This window comes from Papio anubis, chromosome 7 (assembly GCF_008728515.1).
Source record: "Papio anubis isolate 15944 chromosome 7, Panubis1.0, whole genome shotgun sequence".
NCBI lineage: Eukaryota > Metazoa > Chordata > Mammalia > Primates > Cercopithecidae > Papio > Papio anubis.
Genome location: NC_044982.1, coordinates 156,808,663 through 156,821,680, shown reverse-complemented (window position 1 = coordinate 156,821,680; position 13,018 = coordinate 156,808,663). Strand labels below are relative to the sequence as shown.

General features: G+C 45.3%; 1 protein-coding gene across 3 annotated transcripts in view; it reads right to left on the bottom strand.

Moving 5' to 3' along the window:
- Positions 1-3,188: 3,188 nt before the first annotated feature.
- CHRNA7 (cholinergic receptor nicotinic alpha 7 subunit) overlaps positions 3,189-13,018 on the bottom strand; it is a 137,647-nt gene continuing 127,817 nt past the window's right edge. For all 3 annotated transcript variants that reach the window (XM_003900705.4, XM_021941691.2, XM_021941692.2), the window contains 2 exons: positions 11,553-11,662; positions 3,189-6,936 (listed from right to left, as the gene is read on the bottom strand). In XM_003900705.4, the coding sequence (XP_003900754.3) occupies positions 6,418-6,936; positions 11,553-11,662 (629 nt within the window). In that variant the 3' untranslated portion in view covers positions 3,189-6,417. The remainder of the gene's footprint in view (positions 6,937-11,552; positions 11,663-13,018) is intronic.

The following is a 13,018-nucleotide window of genomic DNA, read 5'->3' as shown; positions in this document are numbered from 1 at the left end:
TGGCTCAGGCCTGTAATCACAGCACTTTGGGAGGCTGAGGCAGGCAGATCACTTGAGGCCAGGAGTTTGAGACCAGCCTGGCCACCAACATGGTGAAATCCCATCTCTACTAAAAATACAAAACAATTAGCCGGGCTTGGTGGTGTGCACCTGTAATCCCAGCGACTCTGGAGGCTGAGGCACGAGAATCACTCGAACCCAGGAGGCAGACGTTGCAGTGAGCAGAGATTGCGCCACTGTATTCTAGCCTGGGTTACAGAATGAGACTGTCTCAAAAAAAGAAAAAAAAAAGACCAAAACGAGAATGATGGTTGCCAGGGGCTGGGGGAGGGCGAATGGGAAGCTGATGTTTGATAGAGACAGGGTTTCAATTTGGGAAGATGAAAAGAGTTCTGGGAATATGTGATTGTGAGGATTATACAACAATGTGAATGTATTTAATGCCACTGAATGGTACACTTAAAACTAGTTAAAATGATAAATTTTACATTATGTATATTTTACCAAAATTTAAAAATATACAACTTTTTAAAAAGTAAAATAGAATGAAAATATTAAAAATAAAAGCAGAAAACTAAGAATTACAAAACGCACCTGCAGAATTTGTTGATGGGAAGTATTAATCAGAAGGTGAACACACAGAACTCTAACACAGCAGCAAAGGAAATGGTAAGAAGGCCATTGGCAGGAAAAAAAGGAAATTTAGAAAGCAGTGCAAAATGCTACATGTGACGGCGGAGAGAAGACAAGAAAGAGTGTGGAACTGCAGCACTGCTGAAAGCGCGCACTCCCGAGGCGGGCTGTGTGCAGACACGGGGGGTGTCTCGCCACAAAGAGTTTGAGAAAGAGTCTGTGGGCCGCATCCCCAGGGGCCATAACTTCGAGACCCCTTCCCCAACTCAAGACAAGCTATGGCATTAGAAGGTCAAACACAGATGGAGATGAAGTAAACAGTAATTAGAAAAGGAGCCATCCATGGTGAGGTCAGAAACACTCTGATGGACGGAAGGTCTACGGAGGCTGGGAAGGGTTTGTGCCACATAAAAAATGAAGGAATGAGAAAAAGTTAAATTATGTAAGAGTTACTTCCTGAGGTGTGCACCCCCGGAGGGCTCTGCTTAAAGCTTCTGTCAGTCATTTCTCCAACTCGCTGGGGTCCCCATAAGTGCACTGACCAGCTATGTCTAACCCACCCGTGCTGCCTCAACTCGTTTGTCCCACAGGCTCCCAGGGCCGGGGAAGGGCTAAACCGTGTCTTGGGCCCAGCACTGGCTGGAGAAGCACATGCAACAACGGTGGCTTCTGCTGCGCTGGCCCACTGCTGTCACCTGGGAGGGCTGGGTCAGCACAGGGGACCCCCCAAGACCCTGAAGACAGGTCCCCAGACTGCAAAGTCTAAGGGTCCAGTGTCTAAAAATATGAACCAGTAAAACTCGTGGCAAGGTAAATCAATAGGCACAGGAGAAAGTAGAAATGCACACAATTACAAATGGAAAAAGGAGAAATAACCACAAATACAGAGGAAAGAAAACACTTGAAGTGCCTATATTGCAAAACTATGCAACTATGTTAAAAAGTGGACGGAATATTATTTTTAAAATGTAACTAAAATGGACTCTAGAAGGGTTTGAGGACCTAACCTGAGGAGCAAAAATCCAGAAATATACCACAGCAGGCCCAGACAGCCCCAGCTAGTTCTTCCACACTTAAGTAGAAAATAATTCAAAATCAATAGATGGTTGTAGAATAGAGAGGTTTTTGTTTTATAATATTTCTTTAAGTTAGCATAAAGTTAAATCAAATCTGGGCCAGGCGTGGTGGTTCATGCCTGTAATCCCAGCACTTTGGGAGGCCGAGGCGGGTGGATCACGAGGTCAGGAGATGGAGACCATCCTGGCTAACACGGTGAAAACCCGGTCTCCACTAAAAAATACAAAAAAATTAGCTCAGTGTGGTGGCATAGCCTGTAGTCCCAGCTCCTCGGGAGGCTGAGGCAGGAGAATGGCGTGAACCTGGGAGGCGGAGCTTGGAGAGAGCTGAGATCAGACCACTGCACTCCAGCCTGGGTGACAGAGCGAGACTCCGTCTCAAAAAAAGAAAAAAGTTAAATCTGGGCAAAAAACACATAAAAGCAAGCTGTAGAATGATGAATCTTAATTATAAATATTGATAACCAAAATCATGGTACTAGTAAGTAAAGAACATCTCAGGAATACACTAATGATTTGGTCTTAAATATTCTATTAATATAATTAAACATACTACTAGAGCAAAGGAAAAGACCTTCTGATAATCCCTCTGGACACTGAAAAGGCTTTGATAAAAATCTAACATCTATATTTTCCTCAGAGAGTCTTAATAGTTTGAGAACACACAGATACTTTTTTATTATGGCAAGGAAAATACATGTCTTCATACAAGTTAAACGTTGAGACATTACGACGTCCCACTGATGTCGAGAACAAGATAAGCATGCCACCTGAATGACTGACTCAACACTGATCTCAAATGCAACCAGATACAAGAAGTAAGAGACACATTGGAAAGAAGTCAGAAGTAAATCTTAGAAACAAGTAGGAATCACAGTTTGTGGTTGATTATAACATTCATACATAAAAACCAACTACTTTCTTATACAATGGGATAAAATAGAAAATAAAGTGGAATAAATCATTCCATTGAAAATGGTAGCCAAATGATAAAACATCTGGAAATAAACAACTATAAATTCAAAGCACCTTCGTGAACAAAATCATAAAACACTCCTAAGTTATATAAAATTAGACTTAAACACAAGATTTCGTGCTGTTGAATAGGAAGACTCAATCTGTAAATTCACTGTGACTCTAATTGAAAAAAAGATTCATATGAGAGAGAGACTCAGAGTTGAAGGAAGTGTTGACTTGAAAATACTGATATGAGTATGAATAATGCTTTAGAAATTAAAGGCATTCATAGAGATAAATAGAACAGAAATAGAACCAAACACTTAAAGAAATTTAGTTTACAAATAAGGCTGCATTTTGAACAGCTGGGAAAAACACTATGACTGGATTTTAGAAATGCATTATTACATAGTTATTGATACAACTGACCACCATTTGGAGGAAAAAGTATGGATTTTTCCCTCATTTCCTGCAATAAATGAATTCCAGGGAGTCCGAAGGTAAACAAATAAAACCATAAAGTTTCAGAAGAAAATGTGAGTAAGTTTATTTATCATCTCAGAATGAGGAAGGCTTTTAAAAACTGGAAACAAATCCCACAATTGACAAAGAAAAATACTGATAAATTGACAACATAAAAATTTAAACTCTATGCCAATAAATAAGGAAATCAATAAATAACATCCAAAGACAAATGATAAACAAAAATATTTTAAAGGCATAAGACAAAAATGTCCCGAAGTACATGAGCAAATTAATTAAGAAAAAGCCAAATAACCCATTTAGGAACTGGGTAAAATATATAAATGTATCCAAAGTAAAATTACAAAAAATTTGAAAAGATGTCCCATTTTATACACAATAAAATAAACCAAAATCAGAATAATATTCCTAAATATCATGTGTCACCAATTATATTGGGAAAAACATTAAGTTTGAAAATGCCCAGCGCTATTATAGAAAGTTGAGAAATTGGGCCTTTTATTGTACTCTTGATGGAGTTACATCCATTGATCAGTTTCTAGAAGATGATCTGGCAATATCTATCAAAATTTTAAGTACATGTAACCTTAAACCCAGTAATTTCATTTCTAAGTTGGAATTTATACCAAGTTTTAGTCACAAAACAATGTCAAGATATATGTACAAGTATGCCAATTATAGATTTGTATATAAAAATAAAAACTGGAAATATCCATATGTTCGCCAATAAAAGGCTATTCAAATAAATGATAGTCCACTGAGACAATGGAACGCTAAGCAGCTACTAGGAGGCATGAGGTAGATCTTTATGTGTTACTATGGGACGACCTCTAAGACAAAACCATGTGAAGAATGCAAGGTGCAGCGCACTTCACAGAGCGCTAGTGCTAGAAAGGGAAGGTCTCTTCATAACCCCCGTTCCTCCTTCTTTGGCCTCTTATCTTCTTTTCTTCCTTTCTAGAAATGCCCTTAGAAGCTCATTCGTGGTCCCCTCTGAGAGAGAAAACAGGGAGTATGGGAGGCTGTTGTTTTTAATACTTTTCTAACTATGCACACATCTATTTCTTATTATTACTTTATTAAATGACAGAGTAGTTATTTTGAGGGGCCAAAATATGCACAACTTTTGTTTGCATTTTATATGTTCCTGTATAAAATACAAAACCAAAAAGGTTTCTTTTTAAAGCAAAACTGTGGAAGGGATCATTTTTGGGATAATAAGAAACGAAGCATTCCTTTTATGTATCAAAACACTTCTTGTTTCTAAAGACACTAACAGGAAAAACAAAACCAAAAACAAATGACAATCTTGTGCATGGTTCATCCATAGCACGTGGATGGAGTGCCTGCTGAGGAAGATCCTACTCCAAAGCCGCCTGAGGCTGGAATGTCCTGATTCACCAACTTTCTCATAAGTGAGGTCTCTTCTCTTGTCACACACACAGGTACCTCACACTTAAACACACACACACACCGAACACACACAAGCTTCCATTTTCCTCCACTGCAAAGTCATGTGCATTACCCAGAAATGAGTGGGCCAGATGGCTGGAAAAACACATACAATTTATTTAATTCTCAAAATCAAATCTTCCTCATGATGTTCCCATCTCAGGGATTAGAAGCAAATTAAATATCTCTAGGGGCTCAGATGCCTTCTACAGTTTTGAGCTCTGAGCAGTTGTTGGATGGCACAATGGAACAGAAGAGGTCTTTCTTGGTGAATTACCCTCTGATCTCATTAAAGAATAAGAATGAGACCATCCAGACTAACACGATGAAATCCTATCTCTACTAAAAACACAAAAAATTAGCCAGGCGCGGTGTCGGGTGTCTGTATTCCCAGCTACTGGGGGAGGCTGAGGCAGGAGAATGGCGTGAACCCAGGAGGTGGAGCTGGCAGTAAGCCAAGATCGCGCTACTGCACTCCAGCCTGGGTGACAATCTAAGGGAAGAGCTGCATCATCGCTTAGGTTTAAAAATGAAAGTTTCTCTTGTTTTCAAGTTGCCCACCTCCAGTGAATCCACCCAAGGACTCTGAGCCAGCTTTCGGGGCTGCAGCTGCGGTGGACGGGCTTGGAGCAGGCAGACTCCCAAAAGTCAGAACCCAGAATTGCTGGCTTGTCAGTCACTGAGGGTCTGCCAGTTCTTCCCTGCTGCCTGCCACTGGCCAGGTATCCAGAGAAGGGAAGGGCCACACCATCCCCTCCCTGGCGCCTGCCATACTGGGGACTAGAAGAGTTCCCAGCCTCTACTTCCTAGCCCTGACACATGCAGAAAGGGCCTAGGAATATGTTCCTTTTATGTTGTGCATTTGTAGGCATGCACACATTTCTAAGACTAATTAAGTCCAGTGCATGTGATCAGCTAACACATTTTTGTTTTTAAAGCCCGCATAAATGGCTTCACTTAGCTTTAGCTATTCTTTTGGGCTGTTAATTCTACTAGAACTCTATTTGTCCTGTGGGTTCTGCAGAATAGAACAGATTTGCTCAACTCCTCGGTCTCTGAGAGCAGCACCTAGAGGTTACCTGGGATCCACCAGAGACACTCATGGGGCCTGGCCCTTGTATAGAATAAACAGAAACCTGTGTCCCTTTGATTTCCTTGACAGGGTAGGTTTGCGGAAGTCAGGAAGGCTGGTAAAAAGATCCTTAGTAAGACCAACATTGTCTTTTTTTTTTTTTTTTTTTTTTAACGTACGAACAGCATAAAGCTGCTTCTGTCTACCAACTGTCTCTGATAGAAAAAAATAACTTGAAGAAAAGCTAACAGTGTTTTAGTTTTAGTTGTTTGTTTTCCTTCCACCAGTAAATTATTGGAATGGATTTAGTGAGTCTGGTTTATTTTAGCTTCAATCTAGGTTTGTACACAAGCAAAAAGCAAATGTTGAATTTTCAGGTAGGCCTTCATGGCAAGTGGCATGCAGACATGCAAAACCAACTGTCCCGGGGTGAGGAGCCACTGGGAGCTCTCTGAAGGGCTTTCCAGGCAGTGGGCTAATGGGCAAAATGACTTCTAGTGGCCCTGCTGACCGACAGTGCGGATGTGCCAAGGGGATCTATCAGCCCACCTGAGCGTATTAAACTGAGTGCTGAGATCCTACTACCTAAAGTAATGAGGAAACCGTGAGCAACACGACTGACAGCCAGAAGGGAACATCGGAGTTGTGACGTTTAATGTTGTCCTGGATTAGCACCCCAAAATCTCGCCAAGCCAAAGGCCTTGCCCATCTGTGAGTTTTCCACATGTACAGAACCAGGCGTGGTTACGCAAAGTCTTTGGACACGGCCTCCACGAAGTTGGGAGCCGACATCAGGATGCCGATGGTGCAGATGATGGTGAAGACCGAGAAGGCCATGAGGCACAGGCGGTCCACCACGCAGGCGGCGAACTTCCACTCGCTGCAGACCGCCTCACTTTCGTCCTGGCAGCGAAAGCGGTTGGCGATGTAGCGGACCTCCTCCAGGATCTTGGCCAGGTCCGGGTCCCCCTCGGGGGGCTGCCCACCGTGCAGAAGGTGCTCGTCGTGCGTGGGGGAGCAGGCCATGCGGCCGCACACCACCCCGGAGTCGGGGGTCGGGGTGCAATGCATGCCGTCCAGGCCGCGGAAGCCGATGTACAGCAGGTTCCCGTTGCTGGCGGGCGGCGGCGCCACGGTGCTCATCTCCACGCTGGCCAGGCTGCAGCGACGCTGCTTGTGCTGGCAGGCTGGGCGCACCTTATCCTCTCCAGGCCTCTTCATGCGCAGGAACCATGCGCACCAGTTCAGAAGGATGACTCTGGTCTGGGGAGACAACAGAACGTTAGGAGCGGCCCCGAGGCAGGCTTCGGCTGATCCCAACAGCAGTGAGATCCTACAATACAAGCCCTGCTTCACTGGTCCTGGGGGTAGCAGGCTCCACTGCCTCCCGCATGATTTTAGCAGGCGAGCAGTGCCTGCTCATGACAAGCAGTTGAGTTCAAAGTGAGGCGAGACTAAAACTGATGCACCCTGGGAAGAAGCTAAATTGTTCTCCGGGGCAGGCACACTGCAATCTCAGGGAAGACAGCCTCGTGGAAGGGGAACGCTATGTGAGCTGTGTCAAGAGGGAAAGTCGATTTCCCTCTCTGATCCTTCCTCATCTGTAACCTGGGGACCTTCAGACCTAACTGTGGCTCCCCACTACCTGTTAGGTGTCCTGGAAGGCCACTGCAAATAGGCAAAGAGTGCCTGGGCGGCTGTAAATGTTCAAAGGCAACCCCAGGACATCCATGAGACACCAGGTGAACTTGAAGCTTGAAGCAGTTCAGGCTTCCAACATCAGATTACCACATCTCTTGTGATGATGTGAACACTTTGCAAAGCTGTTTTTCAAAGTACCCTGATAAAAAGCAAATACCAAGGAACTTCCTGTGAAACAGAAACTAGGTTAGTGGTCTCCAATCTGATCCCAAGATTTGAGAGGCGGTGCTGTGCCCCAGAGGTGCTACATTGTTAAGGCATGAAAACTGATTAAAGTCTTTTGATCTATTTAAAGACAGCCTTGGGTATTATTTCTTTTGGCCAGGGGCTCTGTGAAAAATTTCCGGAGACACTAAAGTGCTGTGAACCAAGGAAGTTTGGGAACCTCTAACCTAACTCAGTGGGCTTCAATGAAGACTGAATAAGATGATGTCTGGGAGAGGACTTTGAAAAGTGGAAGGTGGAAGTTGGCAAACTTTCTGTAAAGGGCCAGGCAGCTACTCACTTCTGCGGATGTAGCACACATTGAAGGCGTCAAATGGATGGGCATGTTTTCTAAAATAACTTAGTTACAAAAACACTTGGTGGACTGGATTTGGCCACCCAGGCCATCGTTTGCTAACTTCCGGTCTAAAGCGTGTCCTAGAATGCATGAAAGCAGCTGGAGAAGAATCACCCCATGGAGTTCATCCTGGTTTTGCCTCTCATGGAGAGAAGAGAGACATCCAAAGCCTCAGTCCAGGTAAAGAAGCATTCTTGCAAGCCCATCCAGGTAAGTGTGTGAAAAATGGGCCCTTTCCCTGAAATTATCCAGATCCTGATTTCATTTACATTTTGTTTTATGATTGTGGGGAAATTCCATCAGTAACCTAGCAGGTAGATTTCCTATCTTTAGGAAATATACAGATAGTAAATTGTGCAGTTCGTATCTACAGAGCTTTCATTCCTGGTAATCTTTTTATAACATCTTATCAAAGATAACGGCAACAAACAGGTCTGGGGACAAGAACAGGGAAGCATAAGACCAGTTTCATTGCAGCTATAAAAATAACCCTTCGTTTCCCATTGTACTTGACAAGCAGGCGGCACTCTGCATGTCCTGGAAAGGTTGGGTCTGCTGACCTCAGAGGGTTTTTTATGATCAGTAAGGAGCAGGGACATATGGCCCCATGTGAAACCTTGGGTGAGTTGGGCCCTCCATACGAGGCTCATGAGACAAGTCATCTCACTTGGGCCTTTCAGGGTCCTGTGAAAGGAGTATAATCCCCCCACTTTATAGACCAACAAACTGAGGTTCAAAGAGGCTAATAAACTGGCCCAAGGACATACAATGAGTAAGTAAGTGGTTATGTCACTTCACATGTTTAGCCTTTCCCAGCCTCATCTGTCAAAGGGTCTACAAGATTCTCTTCAAAACTTGTGCAACCCCACCCCTCTGGGAAGGCACCAGAAAGCCTGAGCCAGCTCTCTCGGGGGCTGCAGGGCAGTGAGTGTGCCTGCATGCACTGGCAGCAGTGCACATGGGGAGCGAGCAGCACCAGGCACTTCTCCCTCCATGCAGGGTCTACACGTCCCCCAGTGCACATCTCAAGCTCATACGATACACACTGCCAAGTCTACTTTGAATTCCATGGCCTGAATCATTAGCTTTCAAAGCCAAAGCATTTAAAAGATAAAATTATCCTCTTGGCACTCCTCAAACTGTGCTCTTGACCTCTTCTGTTAGGTTACAGTTTTGTTTCTGGCTGTGCAAATGTCACATAATGCCACCGCACCCGGCAGCATCTTCTTCATGGCAACAGATCATAATAAAAGTCCCTCGGAGGCTGTTTGTGTTTCACATACACATGGAATGAAGGAAAATGCAGTGTGCTATATAAAGCGAGAGCAATGCATAAGCTTCATCTTTCATTTGCAGCCAACTGGTTTTAATAAGCTTTTATGCTGAGAGGTGAATAATTAGCATATGTTCTTAATTAAGATTGTTCTAGAGCAGTAGAGTGCTACAGGTCATTAAAAATGGTTTCGTGTCTCAATGTCTTAATTTTCTTATCTTCTCATCAGTCAAAATACAAGAAATGAGAATAGGTGTTTAGATTTTTGTATTTGCATAAATAAATACTGGAAGGAAAAAGAAGGAATTCATTACAATGGTTATATACCAATCGGTATTGGTGGTAGATGCAGGGTAAGGGGAAGGAATGGGAGCAGGCTTTCCTTATGTATAATTCTAATTTTATTTAGACTTTAGAAACAGGTAAATGTATTACCTGCTTCAAACTGATGGATGGATAGGTAGAAAGAGCAGTAAACCAGCAAGCCCCCAGCTCTCAGGCCTCCCACCTCTGGCCTTGCATTTTCTTAAGTGTGTCAGGGTTATAAGGAAATCAGACAAAAATACAGGTGAATGTGTGCAAATGTACCCCGGTGTTTTAAGCGGGGGGGGGGGGGTGGCTTCACAAAACAAGCCTCAGGGAACATAGTGATGTGGTCTGTGTGTGCGATGTCACCATGTAGGCTGAGCTCACATTACTGCTGCTGGTGTAATGAGCTACAAGTGAGTCCTTCTTTTTTTTTTTTTTTTTTTTTTTTTTAAAGAGATGGGGTTTTGCTCTGTCACCCGGGCTGGAGGGCAATGACATCGTCATAGCTCACTGGAGCCTGGAGCTCCTGGGCTCACATGATGCTCCCACCTCAGCCTCCCAGGTAGCTGGGACTACAGGCACACACCACTATGAGAGGCTCACAAGTAAGTCTTTACTAAATAGTGTATAAGGGGAATGGGCCATGCAGGTGCAACTCTGAGAAGAAACAGTAATTTTGTAAAGCATTTCTTAAGAAGTAGTCTTTGCTAAGTGAGCATTCAGGTAACTAAACTACTGCACAATGAAATGTTTCAGGAGGCCCAGCAATCCCCTATTCCTGGAGGGTCACCTGATGGCATCTCACCCCTACAGCTGCTTTTAGCTTGTTGTTGATTCCTAGATTCCCTTCTGAACTGGGACACAAGTGCTCTCCAAAGACAGGCTGCTTTTGGGATGTGAGGGCCTTTTTAGCTCACCAAATCCTTAGGCCAGGCTCTCTAGACAGGAGGACAGGGAAGATTTACAAAGCCCACATGAAGCGGGGAAGCAGCTCAGGCCCTCCCTAGGTCCTCATCAAGGTTTCCTGACTGCCAGGTGAGGGTGGCTGCAGAGCTCCGGACACCAGACCCTGCAGGAGAGGATCCCTGGGTGGGCGAGCATCCGCAGACGTGGCTGGGCACGGTGCCAGCAGCTGGGGCAGAACTGATATGGCCCAGGCTAAGCTGACAGGCTGTGGGATGCAATCCTTTGTTTTCATGCATTTCCTTTTATCCCGTCCCCCTTCCCCACTGGTGACAATTAGTCTTTGTTTTATAGACTTCTGGTTGGATGATATCCCTATATGTACTGAACATACAGATTTGTACATGGTTCGTTCTGTTTCTTACTCTTTTCGCTCCTCATTCTGTTGTGAAGCCCCAACCATGTTGCTACACGTCTGTCTCATCTGTTGCTTCCAACTGCAGCACAGTGCTTGACAGCATGCATCAAAAAAAACTACCTTCTCAAAACACCGTGCTGATAGAACACACAGGGCAGCCAGTTTGAGAGCCTTACTCCGCAGCGTCACATTAGACAGCAGTGCCACAGGGCATCCGGGAATACGCGCACCATGACTGCACGCTACGCAAAGACACGTCAATGGGTGACGAAATACAAAAACAAAGCTATTTCTGGCTGGGCACGATGGCTCATGCCTGTAAATCCCAGCATTCTGGGAGGCTGACGTGGGCAGATCACGAGGTCAGGAGTTCGAGACCAGCCCGGCCAACATAGTGAAACCCCATCTCTACCAAAAATACAAAAAAAAAATTGGCCAGGCATGGTGGCATGTGCCTGTAGTCCCAGCTATTTGGGAGGCTGAGGCAGGAGAATCGCTTGAAGCCAGGAGGTACAAGTTGCAGTGAGCCGAGATTACGCCACACTGCACTCCAGCCTGGGTGACACAGTGAGACTCTGTCTCAAAAAACAAACAACCCAAAGCTATTTCTTTAGGAATGCCCGTTTTTTGTGCAATTTTTGAAATAGATAAACCCTAGGAGGAGCCTCCTTTAGGGAGGGGCTCCGACTCTGTCGGGGGTGGGAGGAACATACCCACTTGGGCATCTTGCCCCCGTCGGGGTCATGGTGGTGGTACTGCAGCACGATCACCGTCACCACCACCGAGAGGCCCACGATGATCATGGTGCTGGCGAAGTACTGGGCTGTGGAGAGAACAGATGCAGGGTAAGACGCAGCACTCCTGCGGCACTGAACGTCACAGTACAGGCACACCCTGACCAGGTTCTCTGACTGTCAGGGCCTCAGGATGCAGTGATGCCACGGGCGGGGCAGATGGCCTCCTGTCACCAGCCAGGCCTGCAGCCCACATTCTGGGTGCGCAAAACCAGCCAGCGTGGTCTGACTTCCCACCCACGGAGTGGCCTTCCCTCACTTCACTGCACTTCCATGCACTCTGGCCTCCCTGTCAGTCAATAAGAGCCAGCATCGCCTGACAGGATGGTGATAAGGTTGTTCCTGTGAGTAAATACTGGATGTCAGGGCATGGGAACCATCCAGTGTTTATGATGCAGGCCTCTACTGTGCTCCAGGGGCGCAATGAGGGCAAACCTGCACACCACCTGGCTGCCAACTGTCCAGCCTGAGGAAGGGGTCAGTGGCAGGGACTTTTCAGGACGAGAACTTCAGTCTCAGCTTTGGCTCTAATGGGCCATGCGTGTCCCTCCACCTGGGCCCAGGTGAGAAGCAGCATGGAGCATCTGAGTGCTTCCACCCTGGTCCACTAGCTACTGGTTGTGAGTTTGGAGTGAATGCTCAGCCTCTTTGGGCCTCAGCTCTTCAATGGGGGTGGTGCAAAGGATGACGTTTGCGTCTCCCAACAAAGTTCATGTGTTAAAACCCTAGTCCTAACTGGGATGGTATCTGGAGGCGGGGCTTTGGGACGTATGAGATTGTGATTTATAGTAAGAAATATGTATTTGGTCTTCCATTTCCTGGCACACAGCTCCTAAAACCTTTGAATCTCTGAAGTCATCAGTGTCTTTTTATATGCTAATAAGATGACTTATGGCTGAAGTTCCTGGATACCCTCAGGATGGGGTTTGGTTGCCAGGGGAACCAGTCAAGTAATTAGAGAGTTGGAACCTTCAAGCCCTGTCCCCTCTCCCAACCCTTGACCCCTGGGGAGGAAAGACGTACTGGGGGTTGAGTTGGTCACCAGTAGCCAATGATATAATCAATCATTCCGACGTAGTGAAGCCTCCATAAAAACCCAAAAGGATGGAGTTCTTTGGAGACCTTCCCAGTACTGAACACGTGGAGGTGTCTGGAGGGTGATGTGCCCAGAGAGGGCATGGAAGTTCCATGCCCCTTCTCAAATACCTTGCCCTGTGCATTTCTTTCATCTGATTGCTCATCTGTACTTTATAATTAGTGAATAAGTATAAGTAAAGTGTTTCCCTGAGTTTACTAGAGTGAGCCACTCTAGTAAATGGCTGAACTCAAAGATGTGCTTTTGGGAACTCCCTGATTTATAGAGTTGGTCAGAAGCATGAGAAGTC